The 21,641-nt window shown below is 32.3% G+C and overlaps 1 protein-coding gene across 8 annotated transcripts in view; it reads left to right on the plus strand.

Annotated features, from left to right (window-relative positions):
• Positions 1-5,176: 5,176 nt before the first annotated feature.
• Positions 5,177-21,641, plus strand: part of LOC107438262 (nose resistant to fluoxetine protein 6) — a 34,331-nt gene continuing 17,866 nt past the window's right edge. The window contains exons 1-7 of one of the 8 annotated variants that reach the window (XM_087158083.1): positions 5,177-5,339; positions 5,723-5,971; positions 13,495-13,734; positions 16,217-16,334; positions 17,211-17,298; positions 20,498-20,580; positions 20,680-20,859. In XM_087158083.1, the coding sequence (XP_087014209.1) occupies positions 13,561-13,734; positions 16,217-16,334; positions 17,211-17,298; positions 20,498-20,580; positions 20,680-20,859 (643 nt within the window). In that variant the 5' untranslated portion in view covers positions 5,177-5,339; positions 5,723-5,971; positions 13,495-13,560. Of the gene's footprint in view, positions 5,340-5,450; positions 5,972-13,494; positions 13,735-16,216; positions 16,335-17,210; positions 17,299-20,497; positions 20,581-20,679; positions 20,860-21,641 lie in introns of those variants that run through there. The other 7 variants (XM_087158081.1, XM_087158082.1, XM_087158080.1 and 4 more) reach the window with 7 other exon arrangements.

Raw genomic sequence — 21,641 nt, forward strand, 5'->3', positions numbered from 1 at the left:
TATTTATTTTTTAAATGTATCACATTTCATACATAGAAAGCTAGACTAAAATATTTTAGCATTAAGAAAACCTTTAGAAGTGAAATACAAAAGCTATGACGGGGATTGTTATCTTTTACAACTTCTGCGAGAAATTATAACAAGACTTTCATTTAAACTATTATTAAACGCATTATAACTCTGTTTAATGTTTCTGTCCGCAGCAAATATTGCAGAACTCACATCTAAAACAGTTAATTATCTGTACCACACTGGAGAAAAATAAATGATAGATAAATTAATAATGATGAAAATTTCATTCAGTTAGCCTTAAAATAATAAAAAGAGTTGTTCAACTCAAGTTTATTCTAATATCCGATTAAATGTACACAGAATGAATATGCTATTTACCTGGCAATTTTGCATGAATGTAATTCGATAATTTTCAAAATCAATTACGGCAAATTTGTAGCCGTAATTGATTTTGTAATCATATTTAATCATCATTTTATTTGTGATTCATATTCTATATTTTTAACTTGCATATATCCTATAACAATTCATATTCTATATTGCAATTCATATTATAACCTAATTTTCGATAAGTTAAAATGTTTGTTTCATTTCATTACATTAAGAAACTAAAAAGTTGAAATCACGTAATCCTCGGTGGTAGACGGATCATGGGTCTGAGTCTCCTTGCCGCCAGGCTAACTGTGGGAGATTTTCGCGGTCTTCCTCTCCACGTAACGCAAATGTGGGTTACTTTCATCTAAAAAGTCCTCCACGAAAGCAAACTTTCTCCCAATATTTGATCCAGAAGTTCCCTTGTCTTCTGGAGTGGTTTCAAAATGACAAGGCTACGGAGCTGAACATTAGTAGTCGTAAATCCAAAAAATTGGGTCGGTTGTTCAACGACGGACGTAAAATAAAATAAAATTTGTAATCGGATATAAAACATACATTTGGTGCATTCATCAGACTCAAAAATAGTTCTAAGAATTAAAGTTTTGACTTTATGTAATTACAAAAAAATTCTTTATGCCAACACAGATACAACGAAATCCTGATGATATAAATTTCATGATAATTGTTGCAAAATATACTAAATATTTTGCACATAGGGAATTTTAGGGATTTTTATAGTCATCAAAAAAGAAAAACTGCCATGTTTTCCAGCTATGATTTCACATTAAATGATCTTGAAATGTTATGCATTATGTTTATTCATCTTTTTGAATAATAATAGGCAGTAAATTCAAAGAGAGTTAAATGAATTTTGTTATTGAGACTCGCTTTATCATGTATTATTGACACTTATTTAAATATTCAAGCAAGCAATAGTCTCAATGGGGATTTTTTTTTTAAGGAAACTTACTCAATATTAGAGAATTTTCTAAAATGTACAAAAACCAGAAGAATTTTTATTAAACCAGTAGACCTGGAGAAACTGGCAAAATCCAGAAGTTATGTTTATATTATTTAATTATATTATTATATTAGTTTGCAGCTATGTTTATATTATTTAAATTAGCTACATTCTACTACATATTCAAAATTTTTAATCGCGCCTCACGTTTCAAAATCAAATAGTCATTTGACTTCATTAAAATTTTCAAACATCAAACAGGGTGCGTCTGTTCATCTTTCAACGAAAATAAGCACCTTTTAAGTACTTTTTAGGTACTCAAAAATATTTTTAAGACCTACATACATTAACAAAATGCAAAATAATTTTTAGACTTCACATAATCATGATAAAATAACCATCAGTTTCTGATAAAGAACTCTTTTCTTGATTATATTAGCCATTATGAAAAGATGAGATTTTTCGGTTCCATATCAGAGGGTGGAAAATGAATCTTGAAATTGAGAATATCTTGAGGCAGAGTTGCATATGAGAGTGCCAATAATCTCACCGAACTCAGCTCAGTAGACGCACATGTGGACTCGCAAGTACTTCATCAAACATGTAAAATGATTGGCGCTTTCATACGCTACGGGCCGCACAGTGGGCTATGGGCGACGGTCTGGGAAACATCCCTGAGGATGATCCGAAGACATGCCATCACAATTTTGATCCTCTGCGGAGGGGATGGCACCCCCACTTCGGTAGCCCGACGACCTGCGCCCGAAGTCGAGTACTTTACGGTAGCACAGTTAAACGAGGACCAATACCGCACACCCTCGGTCCCTACGCAGACTGATCCAAGAGGTCACCCACCCGCACACTGACTGCAACCGGTGATGCGTGACTTTGGTGATCTGCTAGGAGCCGTGTCCTAACGATCAGTCCACTAAGGGACTACTGCTGTTGTTACTCTTCGGTTGACTTTTCACTAATGGTGCGAAGAAGGTGGAGATTTCGACTTCAAGTTAGAATTATGTATATTCCACAGTAAGTGTTGGTTCTACTCCGTTTAAGCACTGAGGTCCTTTAGTGATTTCAGACATGAACTTGAAACCTTCTCTTCAGCCGTCCGAGAAATTAGACACCCATCTTCCCACTAGACATCAGCTTCACGTTTCATTCCAGTTAAATCCGGCCATGTCTTTCTGCTAATCAGGTCTGGATAACCTGGTTGGTGGGGCACTCGGCCCATGTCCAAGAGGTCGTGGGTTCGATCCCCGTCTGCTGTAGACTCCCCGTGTCATAATGGTGGCAGATGCACGTTAAATCTGTCGAGTCTCAAAGTCCTCCATGTTCCCATAACAAATCATATCTTTGGGGGTACTGATCCAGGTGTTTCCTTGTCTTCTGGATTGGTTCAAAATCACATGGTTACGGAGTTGAACATTAGTCGTCGTAAACCCAGAAATCAGGTCGGCTGTTCAACGACGGTTATAAAATCGTTTAAGTCAAGTTGCATTGTCCTTCCGTCGAATGCTCTGAAGCGTGGAGGTAGCGGGATTTGAATTCCATTCTAACCATGATTCTACCTTTACGGAATTCGTGCAATTATATCTTCGATTTGACAAAGATTTATAACCTTTCATTTTATTGAGTATGCAAACCGACATGAGAATAAATTAATCAAATCAATTCAATTTTCTAGTACCGTTCAGTTTGATGAAGTTTTGCAAGGGACTTAAGGGATAGCAAAGAAGTAAAAATCCAGCACAGATTCCTTCCCCGAAGAAAAACTTCGACGATAAAGGGATCAACATTCAAATTTTTTATATCACATAACCTGTCTTTCTAATGAACATACAAGCCGGCTTATGCATGCGTATAAAAATTGCATGCAATTTTCAGTCGTTCGATTCCCCCGAAGAGCTGCAAAAACGAATAACATTCAACTACAAATTCTACAAGAGTTTCATATCAAAGACACTTTAATGATTTTTCATAATTTTTTGGTTCACAAGAAAACTTTGATATTAATTTCAAGTCATTGCATAGGCGTCAAAATTTCTAAAAAACATATACATATGCTGAAAAATATTTAATAAACAGCTTTGAAAAAATTTTTATTTTGTACGTGTCACCGTAGACTATTAGTACAGGTGTCGCTGAAATCGACAGTGACGCAAATATGATATAGAAGGGAGAGGAAAATTCTTTTTGGCCTACTTTCAAGGTACAGTATTGTCTATTTCAGTTAAAGGCATTATTATCATTTACTTTCTTATTATGATTAAATACTGCATTTTATTTGGCGGACACTTTAATGATTTTTCATATTTTTTGGTTTACAAAAGAACTTTTATATTAATTTCAAATCATTGCATAGGTGTCAAAATGTGCTAAAAGGCATCACATTTCATTACATTTTGATCGAGAACATAATTATTCACCGCAATCTAAAACAAGAGAGAATAATTTGAATTCAGAATGGAATAATAAACAAATTGAAAGAGGAAATCTTTCTTTCCCCCCTCTCTCTTCACTAGCTTTCGAATTCACACCTGCAATATGCGATGAGCAGGCACAGGTATTGGCGCTAATATCTTTTCCGCCACGAGTCTGGAGTGAAAACAAAACAGTTCTTTTTTATGTCAGCAATTTGTGTGATGTGATTCTTCTGGAAATGAGAGGGAAGTTCGTCTTACAGTGGCCAGGGACTGTAAATGTAATTTCATAAGTAAAAAGAATGCTCAGATCGTCTGCCATTGAGAAAGAATAAAACATGCCTGGGTTGAATGACTGGGCTATTCCTGTTAGGTCTTAAACAAGTGTTACTTTAATAAATAAAGTCCAACAGATTTAAATTTATGAGTTGTTCCTTGAATTACTGCTCTCACACCCTCAAAAAAAGTGTGAGAGGTTACAAAACATTAACTTAGCTGATGAATATTTTCACATCCGCAGAGCTAATAGATCCTGGATAAATTTATCTTCCTAACTGGAATTTAATCTTACAAAATTCTTTGTTTGATTATTTAGTCAGTGGGAGCAAATCAAATATGGAGGATGCTAAAATCCATTGAAATGACGAAGATAATTTTAAACCCAATCCAGAAGACAAGGGAACTCCTGGATCAATCATTGGGAGAAATTCACCTTCGTAGAGGACTTTTTGATTGAACTAACCCGCATTTGCTTAACATGGAGAGGAAAACTGTCCACGGTCAGCCTAACGGCAAGGGACTCTAACCCATGATCCGTCTACCATGGAGGATGTTTTACTTCAGCACTGTGGTCGGTACAAGTCGGATGCGGAATTCGTATCGACCAGCCGTCGCTGGTATTCGAAACCGGTTCACTTCACTGAAATGCTCTGTTCCCTGAGCCATCGTGGCTCAATCTAAAGAACTATTAGATCGATCCTGATAAAATTTTGCTAACTGCGCAGTTTGAAATTTTTGTAGTAAAATGTTTTTAGAAGAAATTATCTTCGGATAAATGAGTTCAGTCAATGTATGCAAAAAAAAATCGTTTGAATTGTGATAGAAAGGTACTGAAATACTCAGAAAATAATAATTTTCTATTGCTATCCTGTTGTTACGAGACTCTATCAGGAAGTAAAATATCCTGCCGTTCTCTACTTCTAATCTAAATAATAAATCTGACTAAATAATAAAACTTCTAGTAAAAAAAGAACAACCTTTTATTTACATAATAATTTTCAGACGATTATTTCTTGTTCCACAAAAAGCAGAATAAAGAACGTTGCCATGGCAACTCGGCAGTTTTAACAGAAAACGAAAGTTAGCTTTTAGCTAACATAAAAAGAATTATCAACTTTTAACACCTGTCTAAACAGCTTACTTTCCAAATCACGGCAACCTGTCTTACTTAGTGATTCATAAATCCATATTCGTGGAATAATATTTATTCAGAAAAAGTACGATTTTTGTGTTTGACTTAAAACTTTTAATTTCCATGAAAACCATCCCGGGAAATATTAAGACTGCATGTAAGTACACGAAATCCGATTATCAAATCGAAAGTTATTCAGCTGTTACGATTTTTTATTTATTTCATCATGCACCTAACAAGTTCACTATAAAACAACTTTTCCTCATTAGCTTTATTTCTATCCGAAAATCTTAGATCCCTTATTATTTTCTTTACTGCAAAATCATCTCTTGGCAGGTTTTTAATTCTATATTTCTCTCTGTATTTCTAGATTTTTATCCAGTTTCTTCAATTTCAGTTCGTTTTTTTCTTTAAGCAGTCAATAAAATTGCGTGCCTCTATCTGAATAAAAATTTTTTTTACATTAACTGCTTTATTTAAATTGGTATTAAAATATAAAAATGTTTCATAAGATTTGGATCGCCTTAATATTGTTTTCAGGAGTTACAGAAGTCGTTCAAAATACAACTTTGAGCAGTTTCTTGGAATCATACAAAAATTTAAATGTCTCATTAAATTGGCATGATCTTAAGGTGATGTACCAAAATGAGTTTGATTCGACTTTCTCACAGTCCGCGTTATTGGAATTAAATGAAATGTTAGATAATGTGAATGTGTCATCGAACTGCTCTGACTCATTAACTCAACTTTACTTTGACCTGAGAGAAGCAAAAAGTTGGGCTGTACTTAGTAAGTATTTTTTAAGTGATCTAGTTACGCTACCGTTGCTTTTTTTCCGTTTTGATTTGTTCTTGAGTATGATGTTTATTATTTTGGTAGCACTGTTATGTTTAAGATTATTAAAAAGTTGTTAAGTTTTAAATGTTAGTATTGGTAGTTTTTTCTAACAGAGTTGTGTTTTAATTATGTTTTAGTTCGAGGTTTAATATTTTCAGCTGTGTTATTAATCAGTTCTAGTTGGTGTTTTAACAGTTTGTTTCATTTTATTACCTGCATTGAACATTATTTTTTAATTCAACTCAGCATTATAAGATTTAATTCAACCCAGAAGACAGGGATTTTTCGAATCAAGTATGGATATATATATATAGATATATATTTTATTATTTTTATTTAATTTTATATCCGTCGCTGAACTGCCCACCAATTATTTGGGTTTACGTCTACCAATGTTCAATTCCGTAGCTTTGTAATTTTCAATCCAGAAAACAAGAAAGCTCCTGGATCAAGTATTGGAAGAAATTTTGCCTTCTTGGAGGACTTTTTAGATGGAATTACCCCCATTAGCGTTACAAGGAGAGGAAGACCACGAGTACCTCCCCTGGTTAGCTGGACGGCAAAGGGACTCGTACCCATAAGGATATTTCACGTCAGCACTGTGGTCGATACAAGCTGGATGCTGATTCGTATCGACTTGAACCCGGTTCACCTCATTGGAAGGCGAACGCTCTGTCCCCTGAGCCATCGCGACTCTGGATCAAGCATTGAGGCAAACTAGCCTTTCTTGATGAAACTAACCTACATTTACATCAAATAGAGATGAAAACTTCTTACTGTTAGCCCGACGTGAAGAAGATTCTTAAACATGATTCTTCAACAACTGGGGTTATTTTACGATGCGAGTAGAATTCGAATCAACCAGTATTCTCCAGGATTCCAACTTGTGGTGTTGCCAGAACTTAAGATTAAAAAGTAGCGAATGGGAGCTCCAAAAGTAGCGGATTCGAACATTTTGAAGCCAAAAAATTTTCGTGAGCCAATATATATATATATATATATATATATATATATATATATATATATATATATATATATATACATACACTAAATAGTCAAATTCAGTATTTCGTTTTAACTCAGATTAAAGGTCACGTGATTTTTTATTTTTATGGGAGATAAACGGTTAATAATGATTGGATTTAAAGATTTTTTTCATCATACTCGCCGTGCATTGTTCCACATATGGGTGAATCTCACGAAATATGACAATTTACCGTCTCTCGCTACAAGGTATAATATTATACTACTAAAAGAACTTTTTTTTAAAAAAAAATTAATAAATAGCATTGCTGTTAGCATTTTAAAATGATTTTGCACTAGCATTGACTGTTTTGTATAGTTAAAATATTTAATTGAATATCAAAGTGTCATTTTCCTGGTATGTCTAAAACAATATTTCCAATTGTAACTAGCTTCAAAAGTTCCCATATATTCTTCAATATCTAATTATTTTTTATCTCAACCGTTGTAAGCATTTCTAGAATATATGCAGAGGGTATTATTTCCAAAAACTTTGTTGAAAATAATTTTTTCTGTCAATAATTTGTCTGTCACATGAAAGTCAATCATTTTCCTGGCAGTGTTTTTAGTAATTTATGGCCAACAGCAATCAATATCTTAGGTTAAGAGATTGATTAGAATACTATCAAAACATGTCTAATTGCAGGAATCAAGAACCAACTTTCTGAGTCAAAATATATTTCAAAAAATTTTACAAGGTGAGAAGGGTTTTAAATTGTCCTTTTTCTGTCCTCCTGAAATCATTAATATTAAACTATTTACATTCACATTAGTTATTTCAAGAAATCCTGATGTTTTCTGCAGAAAGTAAACGTCTTAGGCCAAAATCTTAAGGAATGTTAAATGCTGTAAAATGACTAAATTGTCATTATCCTGGCTTATAAGTTCCAGGACATTAACACAGTTATAAGAAAATGTTTTAAACACTAAAATGAAAAGAGAGGGAAAACAAATATTAACCTAATACCCAGTTTATGAAAGATTGTAATATGCTCGTATGTAATTAAAGTTATCCATTTATTTAATGATTGTTTATTATACACAATTTTATTCTGTGCATAACTACAAAAACATTTTTGATTTTTTCTACAGTGGATAAAGTAATTAATTTAAACAATTCATGGTCCTTCTAATTCATAGGCTTTAGGTTATTTTTTTTTCTTTCAAAACACGGATAGTTAAAAATATAAAGGATAAACTAAGAACATCACTGTACAATTTAATTCTGTCAGTTTTTAAACGCTGCTTGGGTCTATAAATTAAGGAATGTAATAGAGTGGTAAAATAAAATGATTTAAAATATTTTAAATTTAAATAACATTATAAAAGAAATTCCGATGTAGATTATTAGAAAATTAATTTTAATGTAAATTTTTATAAAATTAATTAAAAAATTCCTAAGGTTATCATTTTTAATATAGGACTTTTGAAGTCGTTTATCGAGATATTAAAGTTAGCTTTATTGTTCGTGCTCGCAAACAGACTGCTAATTACTTTAAGTGGCCCGGGAAAAATGTCTGAGTCAAAATTTCTTAGAATATCACAAATTCAAAAATGTCTGCTCCTTACCCAATATCTTCCAGGCATTTTGCTTTCTCTGAAAGCTTCAAGATTAATGAAATTTTACAAAGTTTTTTTGTTTTCTTTGTTTTAACTGTTTCTTTGCAAATTAAGGTGTAGTAAAATTGAAAACTAACTCATTGTGTGTGTTACTCTCTTTTTTGTATTTAAAACATTTATTAAAATTTTTCACAATAATAATTTATTTTTTTTTGGATTCTATTTACATAAAAAAGTCAAAAATAACTCCTCAAATTTGTCTTTTTTGAATTTTTTAAGTTGTGTCACTTACTATTAGCTTAAAATGACTGTTTTCTTAACTTCTCAGCTAATATGACATTTTCCTGGCATTCACAATGTGGTGAATTTCTATTATATTTTTTTCTTGAGCAAATGTCAATAAACTACACACAATACTGCTACACATCTTACTGCTGTCTGTAAGATATTAATAAATGTAACTAAATAAATGTACAAAAAATTTTATTTCGAAAACTTTAAATTTGAAGAAATTTTTTTCCTCCGAATTTTCATATTTCCAAAGAATCACCCATATATCCTTCCGATTTCACGAGTTTACGATTTGAAACATAGATATGGAAAGATAATAGATTCCCAGCAGCAAAACAAATCACGAATCCAGAACTGAAGCAGATGCGTTTTCAACAAAAAAAAGTTTTATTTTTAAAAAAGATAAAGAAACTGCACACTTTTCGGAATCATTTTATAATGGGAAGGCAAAAAATTAGAAAAAAAAATATTTCTGTAAGAAAAAAAAGTAGCGCTTTTTTAAGATTTGTAGCGTTCGAAAAATAATGAGTAGCCCAAAAAGTAGCGGGTAGCCCAAATTCGATTTTCAGTAGCGGGGACTTTTAAAAGTAGCCCAATTCGCTACTTGTAGCCCAATCTCTATCTTCTGAACCTCAACTTCTTGTGTCTATTTGTTAACGAGGGAAACATACCAATTGAGGAAGTCGGACATACCGTACCGGTCATAGGTTTAGACTCGCTCTTGAATTTTTTAAAAATGAACAAATAGCAAAGATTTTAAACTGAAAATCGCAACAAATTAACTTTCTTTTGACAAAGGATATTTATAGATACTATATAAGGGATGCTATAATTCATGTGGTATGCTATAATTTTATCTATAACTTATGAATTTCGTCCAATATTGGATTTTTCGAAATGTACTCCTTTAGCCTTAATCACAGCAATGCATACTTTTGGCATTCTTTCTATCGGCTTTTGCAATGTTCTAGTTGAGATCTGGTTCCAGCTACTAAGTAAAGATTCACAAAGTTTGGTTTGATTGGTACATCCCATTTTTCTAACAGTTCTACTTAGTTTATTCCACAATAGCTCAATAGGATTAGTATCGGAGGATTGTGGCTACCAATCCATGTATTTCTGTACTTTTCTTTTGATGCAATGTAGTTCCTACACAATTTCAATGAATGTTTCGGATCGTTATCTTCCTGAAAAACAAATCTTTGATCAACGATTCTCTGTTCACATGGAAAAGCGTAACAATGTTTTTTATCTATAAATCCCTCTATTATTACAAGATCTCCAAACTTTGTCTCCGGTAAAACATCCCCAAACCATGACAGAACCTCCACCCTGCTTAAAAGTTGGTAGTAAACATTGATTTGTCATATGCTCACCAACTAAACGACGAACATACTGCCTTCTTTTTTTCCAAACAACTCAAATTTTGACCACTGTTCTAAAGACCAGTTAACATTTTTTTTAACTCATTACAGTTGTTTCACTATGTTTTGTTTCTTCAAAAGAGGTTTTCTAGCAGCTGTAACAACCTTTTAAACCATAGTCACGAAGAAGACGATGCTCTACAGTAGTTATTGAAACAGTTTTCTGTCTAGTAACCTTCAATTTCTTCTAATGATGTTCGATACTGCTGACGCTTACTTATAGTGCACATGAACTTATCCTCATGTTTGGACATTATTCTAGGTCTCCCTGATCGTTGGTGGCTCTTATTTTAGTCAGTTTCTTTCTTTTGTTGCAAAGTTCTGACAACAGTGGTCTGGGAAACATTTGTTTTTAAGGGCAATATTTGTCTACTTTGATAACCTTTTCCATGAAGTGCAATATAAACTAAACCTGTTTATACACTTATATCTGATATTTGACTCATATTTCTGTAACAAATTAAATTTTAAAAAATGCTATCATTTGTTTTTAATATGTCCATGTTATTCTGCCAAATTAAGGCTATTATATCAATATTTTAAATGCGTTATATGCATGAAAATAAACTTAGAATGAACCTACCCAAAGGAAGATAAAAAGTAAATTGTTTCTAAATTAAAATTAATGAATTTTTTTTTAAAAAACAAATTACACATTTTTTAGAATAAGTATTTACATGCACTTTCGTTCATTTCGTAATCAACTACAGAATAAATACAAAATTAAAAAATAATGAACAGTTTTAAAGGCAAACAGCATTTTGTGAAGTTTGTTGCTGTTCGTATTTGATAAATTAGATATTTAAGCTAGAAATATATAAGTGTGTTAACCTGAAAATGGTCGAAGTTTTGGTTGTTAATAAATCCTGCCAAAAATCAGAAAAATGTTCATTTTTTTTAAATTTAATTTTACACTAAAAACGTAGTTATTTAAAACTGGATTTTTTTCCTAGAAAATTATGCTATATGTTAATGCAAATAGTTTAAATAATAAGCTTAAGAAACATTATTACGACACATTAGTTTGCTTAAATATTCACCTTTTTTTTACTCTTCAGTGTTATTTGGGTTGTTGACAAAGGTTTGCAACACGCAGCGACGTGTATTGATGGCTGTTTATTTTTTTTTTCTTCATGAAACTAATGGAATAAATAAGTCATAAATGTATTCATGACTGATTTAAATTCCATAAGTTGTCCATAATTTCTTTTGTGGGGTTAGCAATTGGTGTGTAGGGTTAAACATTTCGCTTTGACTTAAACTAGAAAAAAATCAAGTAATGACTTCAATTCTCCCAACCCTAAATAGTTTTACTTTTATTACTTTCATCGTTCCTCTCATCATTTACTACAATAATCATTACAATGCAATACTGTCCCCCCGCCCCCCCCCCAACATTCTTTTTACCGACGCTAGAAACTTACTAGACTCGAGTCTCTTTTTCTCGGTGCCGAACCTTCATTTGAAAAGTATCGCGGCACATTTTCTTAATCGAACCAACTATCTTATAATCAGTTGAGGAATCGAGTCTCTTTTTATCTGTGCTGGAGCCTTCATTTGAAAAGTTTGAAAACACATTGTTTTAATCGAACCCACTATATATATATATATATATATATATATATATATATATATATATATATATATATATATAATTTTAAAATAAAAATTCTGATATATTTAATGATTTAGTGTTGAGTGGTGTTTTAGTTCCCTTCAACTCCCTCTCTACAAGCTACTGTGAGAGGATAATTTATCATCTAGATCAGTGTTTCCCAAACTTATGACTTTTGTGTACCCTTTCTAAATTTTTCGAAACGCTGCGTACCCCTAATAAAAAAATGAATCCATTTTTTGCTATAAGAAAATTGCACAAAAGTTAAAAATCATAACTAGCCGTTGACACCACTAATAGTTAACTGTTAACTCTGCAAAAAATAGCCAATAGAAAAATACGTAATCATAAATTTTCATGGCTAGCTTTGTTTTTAAATAAAATATTTTAAAATTTTCGTTTGTTGCAAGTTATTTCGCATAAGAACGCGTACCCCCTCTAAACTGTTCCCGTACCCCTGGGGGTACGCGTACCACACTTTGGGAAACACTGATCTAGATAAACAATGACATACCTTCTTTCGTTTTATTAAAATATATCAGTGACAATGAGATTAAATCATACATTCAAAAATACTTATGACGTAAGAAATCCATGACAGTAGCATCTTCGGGAAAGGTTTGCGGAGCTTCCAAGAAAAATATCACTATAGAACATCCGCAAAGATGTGTTTTTATTTTTTTAAAGTACTGAGCACGTCTCGGTCTCTTCTGCATTTAATCTGAGCTTCATAGAGCGGTCAAATAACTTAAATATTTTAAAAGTTATCAAACTTTTTTTTATGACTCTCATCACGCTAATGGTAAAAGCCTGCGTACTGTTGTTATAGGTTCTGCTCTGTGCCACCTGTAGTTCATTTCGATCACCAGTATACAAACCCCGGGCCAAATTATTAGACTAACTGTAAGATTCTATGTAAAATCTTAATTATTAGGTGATACTATACAGCATTATTGTTTTTACGAGACTGTCTGCACTTGTTTACATTAGTGTATCAATTGACTAAATTAGGCGATATACAGGGTGTCTCAGTTAAGCGTTTCAGAACTTCTAAGAGGGGTAGGGGGCATCCTGACGACTCGAAATCATATAGCAATGTGGGGTCGGAAATGCTTTCCTGAAGCTGTGACGTACACAGACGCATCATAAAGAAAAGAGACCGTGAGTGAAAAATTGCTATAATAATACATTGAAAAAATTATATGGTACATGGGCCAAAGTAAGTGTTCGAAGTTTTTGCCCCGGGTACAATGTACACCTCACATCTCCGGCGCATGGACATTTGAACATTCTGCAATACTCCAGGCATATCTCGCAGGCAGCTACTGCGATTCTTGCAACCAGCATTATCAACAGGGGTGTCATAAACCAGTGTTTTCATTTGACACCAGAAGTCAAAACATGATAGGTCGGGTGACTGAGGAGGCCATATAATTTTTTCAATGTATTATTTTTTCAATGTATTCTATATGTAAGACGTTATCTAATACTTGTGACAGTTTATACTTTGATTCTTATTTTTTGTTTACTCTTATTGTATGAGTGATATGGTTTGTTAACAGTTGAGTTATTATTCAGTGGCTGATGCAAGTGGCAAATTTCCAAGTGGGTTTTTGACATGGACACTTATGGACTTAGGCTCGTTCGACGAATGCCTTAATATACGATTCAATGATTCATCCATGTCATTCAGTGGTCAGTATTGTATGGTTGGATATTCATCTCCGTTACTGAGCCCTTTTTCTGCTAACAGTTCATCTGAAAAAAAGTATATCGATTCTTATGGCGATCCTCCAGAATGGGTGAGAATTAATTAAATTAATATAACAAAGAAATAATAACTAAGTAAGAATATTAACAGAATAAATAAGCATAACAAGTCACTCTTGAACTGATGGTCTTCCCCGAAAGTCATAACTTTCAGAATTAAACTTAGATTTTAAAGATTCTAAAAGTGTTTAATTTTCATTTTAATTGAATTAGTAACAATTTCATGTATTTTCTATTTAAAAAAAAAGTCTTTCCCAGAGAGCAAAATAAGGTTTATTTTCACCCAGCGAAAACCTTTTAATGTTGACCTAAAAAGGTTTGTTGTGTGGTTTACGTGTAAACTTACTAACCATGAAACGAGATGTGTGACCATCTGCTCTATTCTACGTACATTCCAAAACCTTGAAAAACAACCTTCTGTATAAAAACCTTAAATGGAGGTTGACTTAAGCGTGAAAAGAATCCTTTAATAAAGATAGTTTCAAGGTGAAAATAATCTTAAATCTAGGTAATTATAAAGTTTCTTATCGCATCATCTTGTATGCTCAGCTAAAATCCACCTTGTCTTGAAATTTTAACGGACAATGCAATTTGATCCTATCTCTAGTGTGACGTCAGTTAATACGTCATAAGTCACCATTTTATTCTAAGTTACAATACTTTTTAAAAAAGCATTAAAAAAAATTTTTTTTTTAATCCTTTTAGGATGAAAGGTTAGAAATTGCAATATTTTTGCTTAATTGAAAGAAGGTTTTTAGTACAAACATTTTCGTGACAATAAAATGAAAATTCCGATACAAGATTGTCGTAAGGTTACATGCTTTCTGAGTTGTTTGTTGCTTCTCTCTTCGCAACATCGCTCTCTCAGTGGTCATTCCTCAGAAACTATAAAAAAAACCATCTGAACAATACAGCAACAACAATGGACTGTTCCACAAGTCTTAGTTTTTGTGTATTTCCCTACTTTTTTTCATTCATGATTAGGATTTATTTTGGAAAGGGATATTTTCAAATGTTTCTTCATAAAATTTCGTAATATTTTTTCCCCTTTTTTTAATTTCTTATAAAATAACCAAATTAATATTTTTTTTAAGAGATTGTAATCAAAATTTTGAAGAAGGTTAAATAAAGAAAATGAAAATTTCTCTCTCTCTCTCTCTCTCTCTCTCTCTCTCTCTCTCTCTCTCTCTCTCTCTCTCTATATATATATATATATATATATATATATATATATATATATATATATATATATATATATATATATATATATATATATATATATATATATATATATATATATATTATCAATTTTCCGCAAATGTTTTTAAAAATACGTTTTTGTTTGGTATATCAGAGCAAGTGAAAGTTTGAATTTAAACAAACTACTAACACGCTTCCAGAAAACTATTACTTTTTTTTTAATTATTAGCCGTTTGATTATTTTCAAGCAATTGTTCTTTTCTCATATTCTAAATTGTTATTAGAAATTGCCAGTTTTAAGAACTGAGACTCTAGCATCAGCTCTACCACACCGACTATACTCTAGGGGAAATAGACGTCTCAAGGTTATGGATTTTCCCTTCTCTCCACACTTTTCCTCTCTCTGTTGCCATGATCTCCGCTAGTCTTACTTTTTCCCCCACTGCAATGTACGTTTCAGTAAGAAGTTGGAATAAATAGGCGAAGGGGAAAAAATAAGATTTGCCCCATAGTAACGGGGAGGGGGAAATTGTGAAGAGTAGGAAAATCACGTCATTTTGAGACGCTTATACTGTTGTAATAAGCTGTCAGCAAAATCATGTCAGTGAAGGGATTGTGTCAGCAAAGCCAGTTATCAGTGAAATGATTTATCAGCAATGTGAGCTGTCAGTACCGTGATCATGTCTGTGATGGAATCTGAAAATTTTCCACCGTTCAATCATCTTTTCAAGAATCGTGTGTTTTATCCAGCATGAACCACTTTTCTTATGAAATCTTCCTTCCTTTCAGTATGACGTCACTTTTCTTTTATTAGCCAATAAAATGCATGTCTTCGACTAACAGGAATGATATACAGTTGAGACAAAATGTATTTCTTGCAAATTTAGTGACACAACTCGATGTTTTATACTTTCTTGGAACATTTTGCTCGTAACTCCGAAAATGAAGATAAAATTAACTTTGAAAACGAAGCTAGCTATGCAAACCATTGGTGGTGCATGGTTTGATTATTATTATTATTTTTTTTTTTGTATACATCTTCATTTTAGTCAAAGATTAGATTGTGTTCCATATAAAAAATCCGATAATTTCTGTAAAGAGGATTTTTTTCGCCTTTTGCATTAAAAAAGAGATCCTGCTTCGAAGATAGTTTGACTCTTTCTTAACTACTACAACATGATTTTCTCAAGGTCGCTATCCATTGGTAGATTTTGGTTTACTCGTTCGTTACGATCAGTGCGTTAACGATCTTCATTTTTTCTTTCTAATTGATAGTGACTAATAATTTGATAATTAAAGATGTTTTTCTTCCAGATAGCCAAGGATGTTATTATGAACGCTGGAATTTCTATAAAACACGCTGCTCTTTGGCTTGGAACATGCATTCCATCTACTTGTTCCCAGCAAGATCTGATGAAGCTTTTGGTGCAACGTATGATTATTAGTTGTTTATATCAAATTAATACTATTGTTGTTATATTTTATCTCGTTAAGTTCTGACATTTGATGCTATATTGTTAAATTTGATTAGATTTAACGGGATTCCAAAAATAAACAACAGTTTGGAAAATCAATTACAGAAAACAAAAATCGATAAAAAAAAAGTCCGGCTGGCGGAATTAAAATCAGGAAAACGGATAATTTATTCTCAACAAGTTTCAAGATTAGTCAACAAATAGTACAGCTGAGTTGTAAAAATTATGGATCATTGTTTCTGAATCAATTTTATCAAATAACAGCAGTTATTGATACATCTTATTTTATTAGGTATTGTCCTTTATTACAGTATTGTTAATTATGATTAATCTTAACTAGTGTTCCAGATAATAAATGACAATTTGAAAAGATCAATTACAGAAAATAAGAAAGTGATAGAAATGCTGAGTTCAAGAAACCAGATAATTTATTCTTGTCATGTTGGAAAATTATTTGCAACAGATAAACTAAAATTATGGCTAAAACTATAGAAAAAAGTTTTTTACTGAATGTCAGACCATTCAAAGTAAGGCATTGCACACTGTTTATGTTTCGTTTTCCATCTGTGTCAAGTTATAGCTTCAAATTAAAGTTATTTTGAAAACTTGTTTGTTTTTTCCAGACAGTAGCCCCAACTGTTAACAAATTTTGAAACAATGGTAATATTTAGTTTTTTACCTTTTTTTAGCGGAATTGAGAAAATAATACATCTTCCTTCCGTTTGACTCTGTATAATTTTTTTTATTGTAAAACTTATGCAGCACTTAATTTATGATATTATATAACATGACATATAATATTTATTTTATATATTTCACAAATTTGTTTTTAGTTACAAAGCCATTAGGGATAAAAGTATCTATTGCTGATTGCCAAATTCAACAAACAAAACCATGGCCTACCTCTGCATCTGTAGCTGTGTAAGTAAAACTATTTTCTTAGAAAAAATTGATTGAAAATGTTTTAAAATTTTTATTGTACTGTCAAAGGTGCTCCTCGTAGTATAGCAAACATGTATACTTTTTTATGAAAAAAATTTCTGACATTCAATGTTGGGAATTTTATTCTATATCACTATTTTAGTATTATTATTATTTTTTAAATAAATTTTATTATTTTAATAAAATTATGCACAGTTGGTTATTCAGTGAGAAAAATGAAGTGTACTTTAGAAAATCAGCACAAAAAAAAGGATAATCCTTTTGAACAGTTGGTTGGATTTTCATTCTGGCAAGTGTTATAGCAATATCTCAGAGAATTTTTTTTTTTAAATTTTCTTAACAGTTAACTGTAATCGTAAAAGGGGGGACAGTTTTAATTAAAAAACAAACTTTTTCTGTAGAAACTGTCAATTTATATTACATTTTATTGAACTTGCGAAAATACCCCCTGAGACCAAATTTCATAAATTCTAGCCTGTAACGACATCTGACCATTTGACATAAAAAATGGAATACTGTCAACTTTTGGCATTAGATTATGTAACAAATTTACATAAAGCATCACTTGGGAATCATACTGCCTTTGATTAATTCACAATGAGAAGTAAATTTTAAATCAATTTTCAAGAATAACTTTGTAAAAGAATTTTATTTTATTTTGTAACCGTCGTTGAACAGCCGACCTAATTTTTTGGTTTAGGATTACTAATGTTCAACTTCGTAACCTTGTCATTTTGAACCCAATCCAGAAGACAATGGAACTCCCGGATCAAGTATTGGGATAAATTTGCCTTAGTGGAGGACTTGATGAAACTAACCCGCATTTGCGTTACATGGAGAGAAAAACTAAGAGAACCTCCCCCGGATAGCCTGATGGCAAAGGGACTTTAACCCATGACCCATCTACCACTGAGCACGTCAGCACTGTGGTCGGTGCAAGCCGGATAGGGATTCGTATCGACCGGCCATCTCTGGGAATCGAACACGGTTCACCTAGATGGAACGTGAGCACTCTATCCCCTGAGCCATCGCGGCTCTTTGTAAAAGATTTTTTTTTGCAACCATCGTTGAAAAGCAGACCCAATTTTGGGTTTACGACTCCAAATGTTCAACTCCGTAGCCTTGTAATTTAAAACCAATCCAGAAGATAAGGGAACTCCTGGATCAGTACCCTCAGAGGTATGATTTGTTGTGGGAACATGGAGGACTTTGTGACTCGACAGATTTAGCGTGCATCAGTCACCATTTACTACACGGGGAGTCTTCGACCGGCGGGGATGGGACACACTTTCTCTTGGACACAGGTCCAGTGCCCTACCAACCAGGCTTCTTTATCCTTCAGGAACTTGTGGATAGTATTCACTTTTTGCGCTCCCCTCCAAGAGTTTCTGGAAATGATATTAGGAAACTAGGAATCGAATTGACCTTACATACCTCTTTCTGTCACTTTCTTCGTTCTTCAGTCAAACCACGCTAGGTACACGGTTTAAAGTTTACAGTTTAAGCAAATTCACATATTTAATGTTCAAGTGGAATATAAATATATATATACAGTCAAACTCCACTATGGTGAACGAATCTTCCCTCCCTTGCTACACGCGTTTAATGTTATTTTTGTGTGGATATAGTGAACCAAAAAAATAGAGGAAGTTGGATATTATAAACTTTTTTCTGTCCTCGACTGATTTTCTTCCTTTTTTCGTTGTGAGTTTGAAATTTCTACTTCAAAATAAATACATATACAGATTTTTAAAAACAATCTATGGCATGGAATGTAGCAATAAGTATTTTTTCTCGTTTGCTTCATTATTGAACAGCATTATTGAATTGGTTGAGCATTCAAAGAAGCCGCAATCTTCCCCAGTATCTGGACAAATGCGATGTTTTTGCTAAGCGATTTGGTGAGACTACTTTTATGTGACTGATTAGACACGTTTAAAAAAGCGGATATTCATAAATTCAGGAAAAATTATCGGAGAGTCTGGAATTGCTTCGGTATGTGATGTTGAGGATTGCTCATCAGCTAAAGATTACAAATTTTTTTTTTGTACGCAAGACGAAGAGTAATAAATAGAGCCCGGATTTTGATGACCTAAAAAATCTCAACTAATGCCCTTAAAAAGTGCAAAAAATGCCCTTAAAAAGGGCAAAAAATGCCCTTAAAAATGCAAAAATTGCGCAAAAAATGCCTTAAATAAAGTAAAAATATTGAATTAAAAAAATGTTTTGCTCTTTAAAATTATTATGAGTCATTTAAAAGATATAAAGCAATGCAATACTTGTTCTACGCTCATTAAAGTTTGAAAAATATGTTTTATATCCTAAAATAACAAAAAAAAAGGAAAATATATTGACACCAAAATTTTTTTATTTTGTATAGAAACTTTAATGGATATAACAACTTCCATCTCATAATATTACTAAATATCAGAATTACATTGGATTATTAAATGTTTTTTGATAATTTGAAATGTAAACGAGCGTCTCTTGTCTGAGAGTAAATTTTCATTCCTGCAAAAGCTTCTTTCAACGTCTACTGATGTTATAGGTGCGTACTTGAAAAAGACGGTCTTCCTTACTGACAATTCTTCTTCAATTTGAAAAGATGTTGCTTCACCTGTTAATATCCTAGAGATTTTCTTTTGTTTGGAAGCCAGTGTAATAATGAAAATTGATAAAAAATAATAAAAATTGTAAAAAAATTAACAGAAAACTTTAAAAAATGCAAAATACGCCCCAAAATTTCAAGAAAAATGCACTATAAATCTAAAAAAAATGCTCTTAAAGACAAAAAATGTCAAAAAATGCAAAAAATGCAAAAAAAATGCAAATGTCATCAAAATCCGGGCCTTAGTAATAAAAAATGAAAGTTAACACATTATTTGTTACTACGTATTATTTTTGAGTCATTTTTGTATTACATTTTATGGGTCATTTGTTTAAATAACGTGCAATAAAAGCGGGAAGTTTGTGCTCATTGCTTGAGGAACGGATATAGTGAAGTCCAGGTTATAATGAGCCCAAATTTCGGTTTCTTGAAGGTTCACTATAGCGAGATTTGACTGTATTAAAAAAAAGTTTCAAATTCTATACAATGTACCACTTGATTTTAAATATCATAAAAGTTGAAAAGAATCGTGAGCTGCTATAGTTGAATACTAATAAAGTTTCCTTTCAGTTGTTTTTTTATAGTTGTTGCTTGTTTGTGTATTCTGGGAATAGTAGCTGATAATATTACGATTCATCAAAATTTAGAAAGTTGTAAGTTTTTGGCAATTTTCTTTTTGTATTGTTGCATGAGTAGTTTTTCTTTATACCATTGGTTTCGAGCATCTTATCAAAACAAATTTTATTTCATAGATGTGGCGGTCAGATTTTTGAAAGCTTTTTCAATCTATAGAAATACTGAGGAATTGCTAGGTCATGCTCCTGATGCCAGAACTTTGGGATGTTTTCACGGAATCAGATTTCTATCTGCCACTTGGATAATTCTGGGTCATACTTATTTTATTCCTGATAATTGGCAGTATTTAAAGCATCGTAAGTTATATTTAAAATTGTTTTTTTTTTCTTCACGATTTTTATTTGGTATTGTTATTTACAAGCACTGCTTAAGATTTCCTTTATAAATTATTTTTTAAGATTGAACGTGAATATATAAATTAAGAAATTGTGTTGTAGAGCTCGTCATGTCCATGTCTTGACCTCTTCTCAGTTGTGTGGGAAGAGTTGTTATCTACCATGTCAACCTTCATCTCAGAAAAGGTATCCCACCATAGAATCTATTTGAAAATCAAGATAGAAACTAACGTACTTCCTTCTCCTATGACTCCCCTCACGCTAATGGAAATGGTGAAAGTGTGCGAAGTGTTGCAGTAGGTAGAGAGTTCTGCACTACGCCACCTGTAGCCCTTTCGATCGCCGAGTGAATTGTCAGTTTTAAAAATATGCTCCAATTCGATGATTTGTAAAATCACCTAAAAATTTATTGGAGTCAAAAATGAACAGTAGGTTGGTTCTTAATTGCTCAAAACTACTTAATAATTGAAAGCTACTTATTTCCACCAAGTTTTAGAAATATTTTCAGGAATCATCAACAAAAGATTCTGCTCACTGAAAAACCATAAAACAATATTTTCAAAATAACCACCCTTTGCAGCAACAATAGTTTACTATGAGAAAAAAAAATAAACCGACACTTGTGCAAATATTTCAGTTTGAATGATCAGAATACATTGTTTTATTGTCAGCAGAGTCATTTGTTAACTATCTTTGAAACGGGTTGCAAGATTTCTAAGCAGAATACATATACAATTCTGACC

This window comes from Parasteatoda tepidariorum, chromosome 2, assembly GCF_982258835.1.
Source record: "Parasteatoda tepidariorum strain Cologne lab strain chromosome 2, Ptep-v5.0, whole genome shotgun sequence".
NCBI lineage: Eukaryota > Metazoa > Arthropoda > Arachnida > Araneae > Theridiidae > Parasteatoda > Parasteatoda tepidariorum.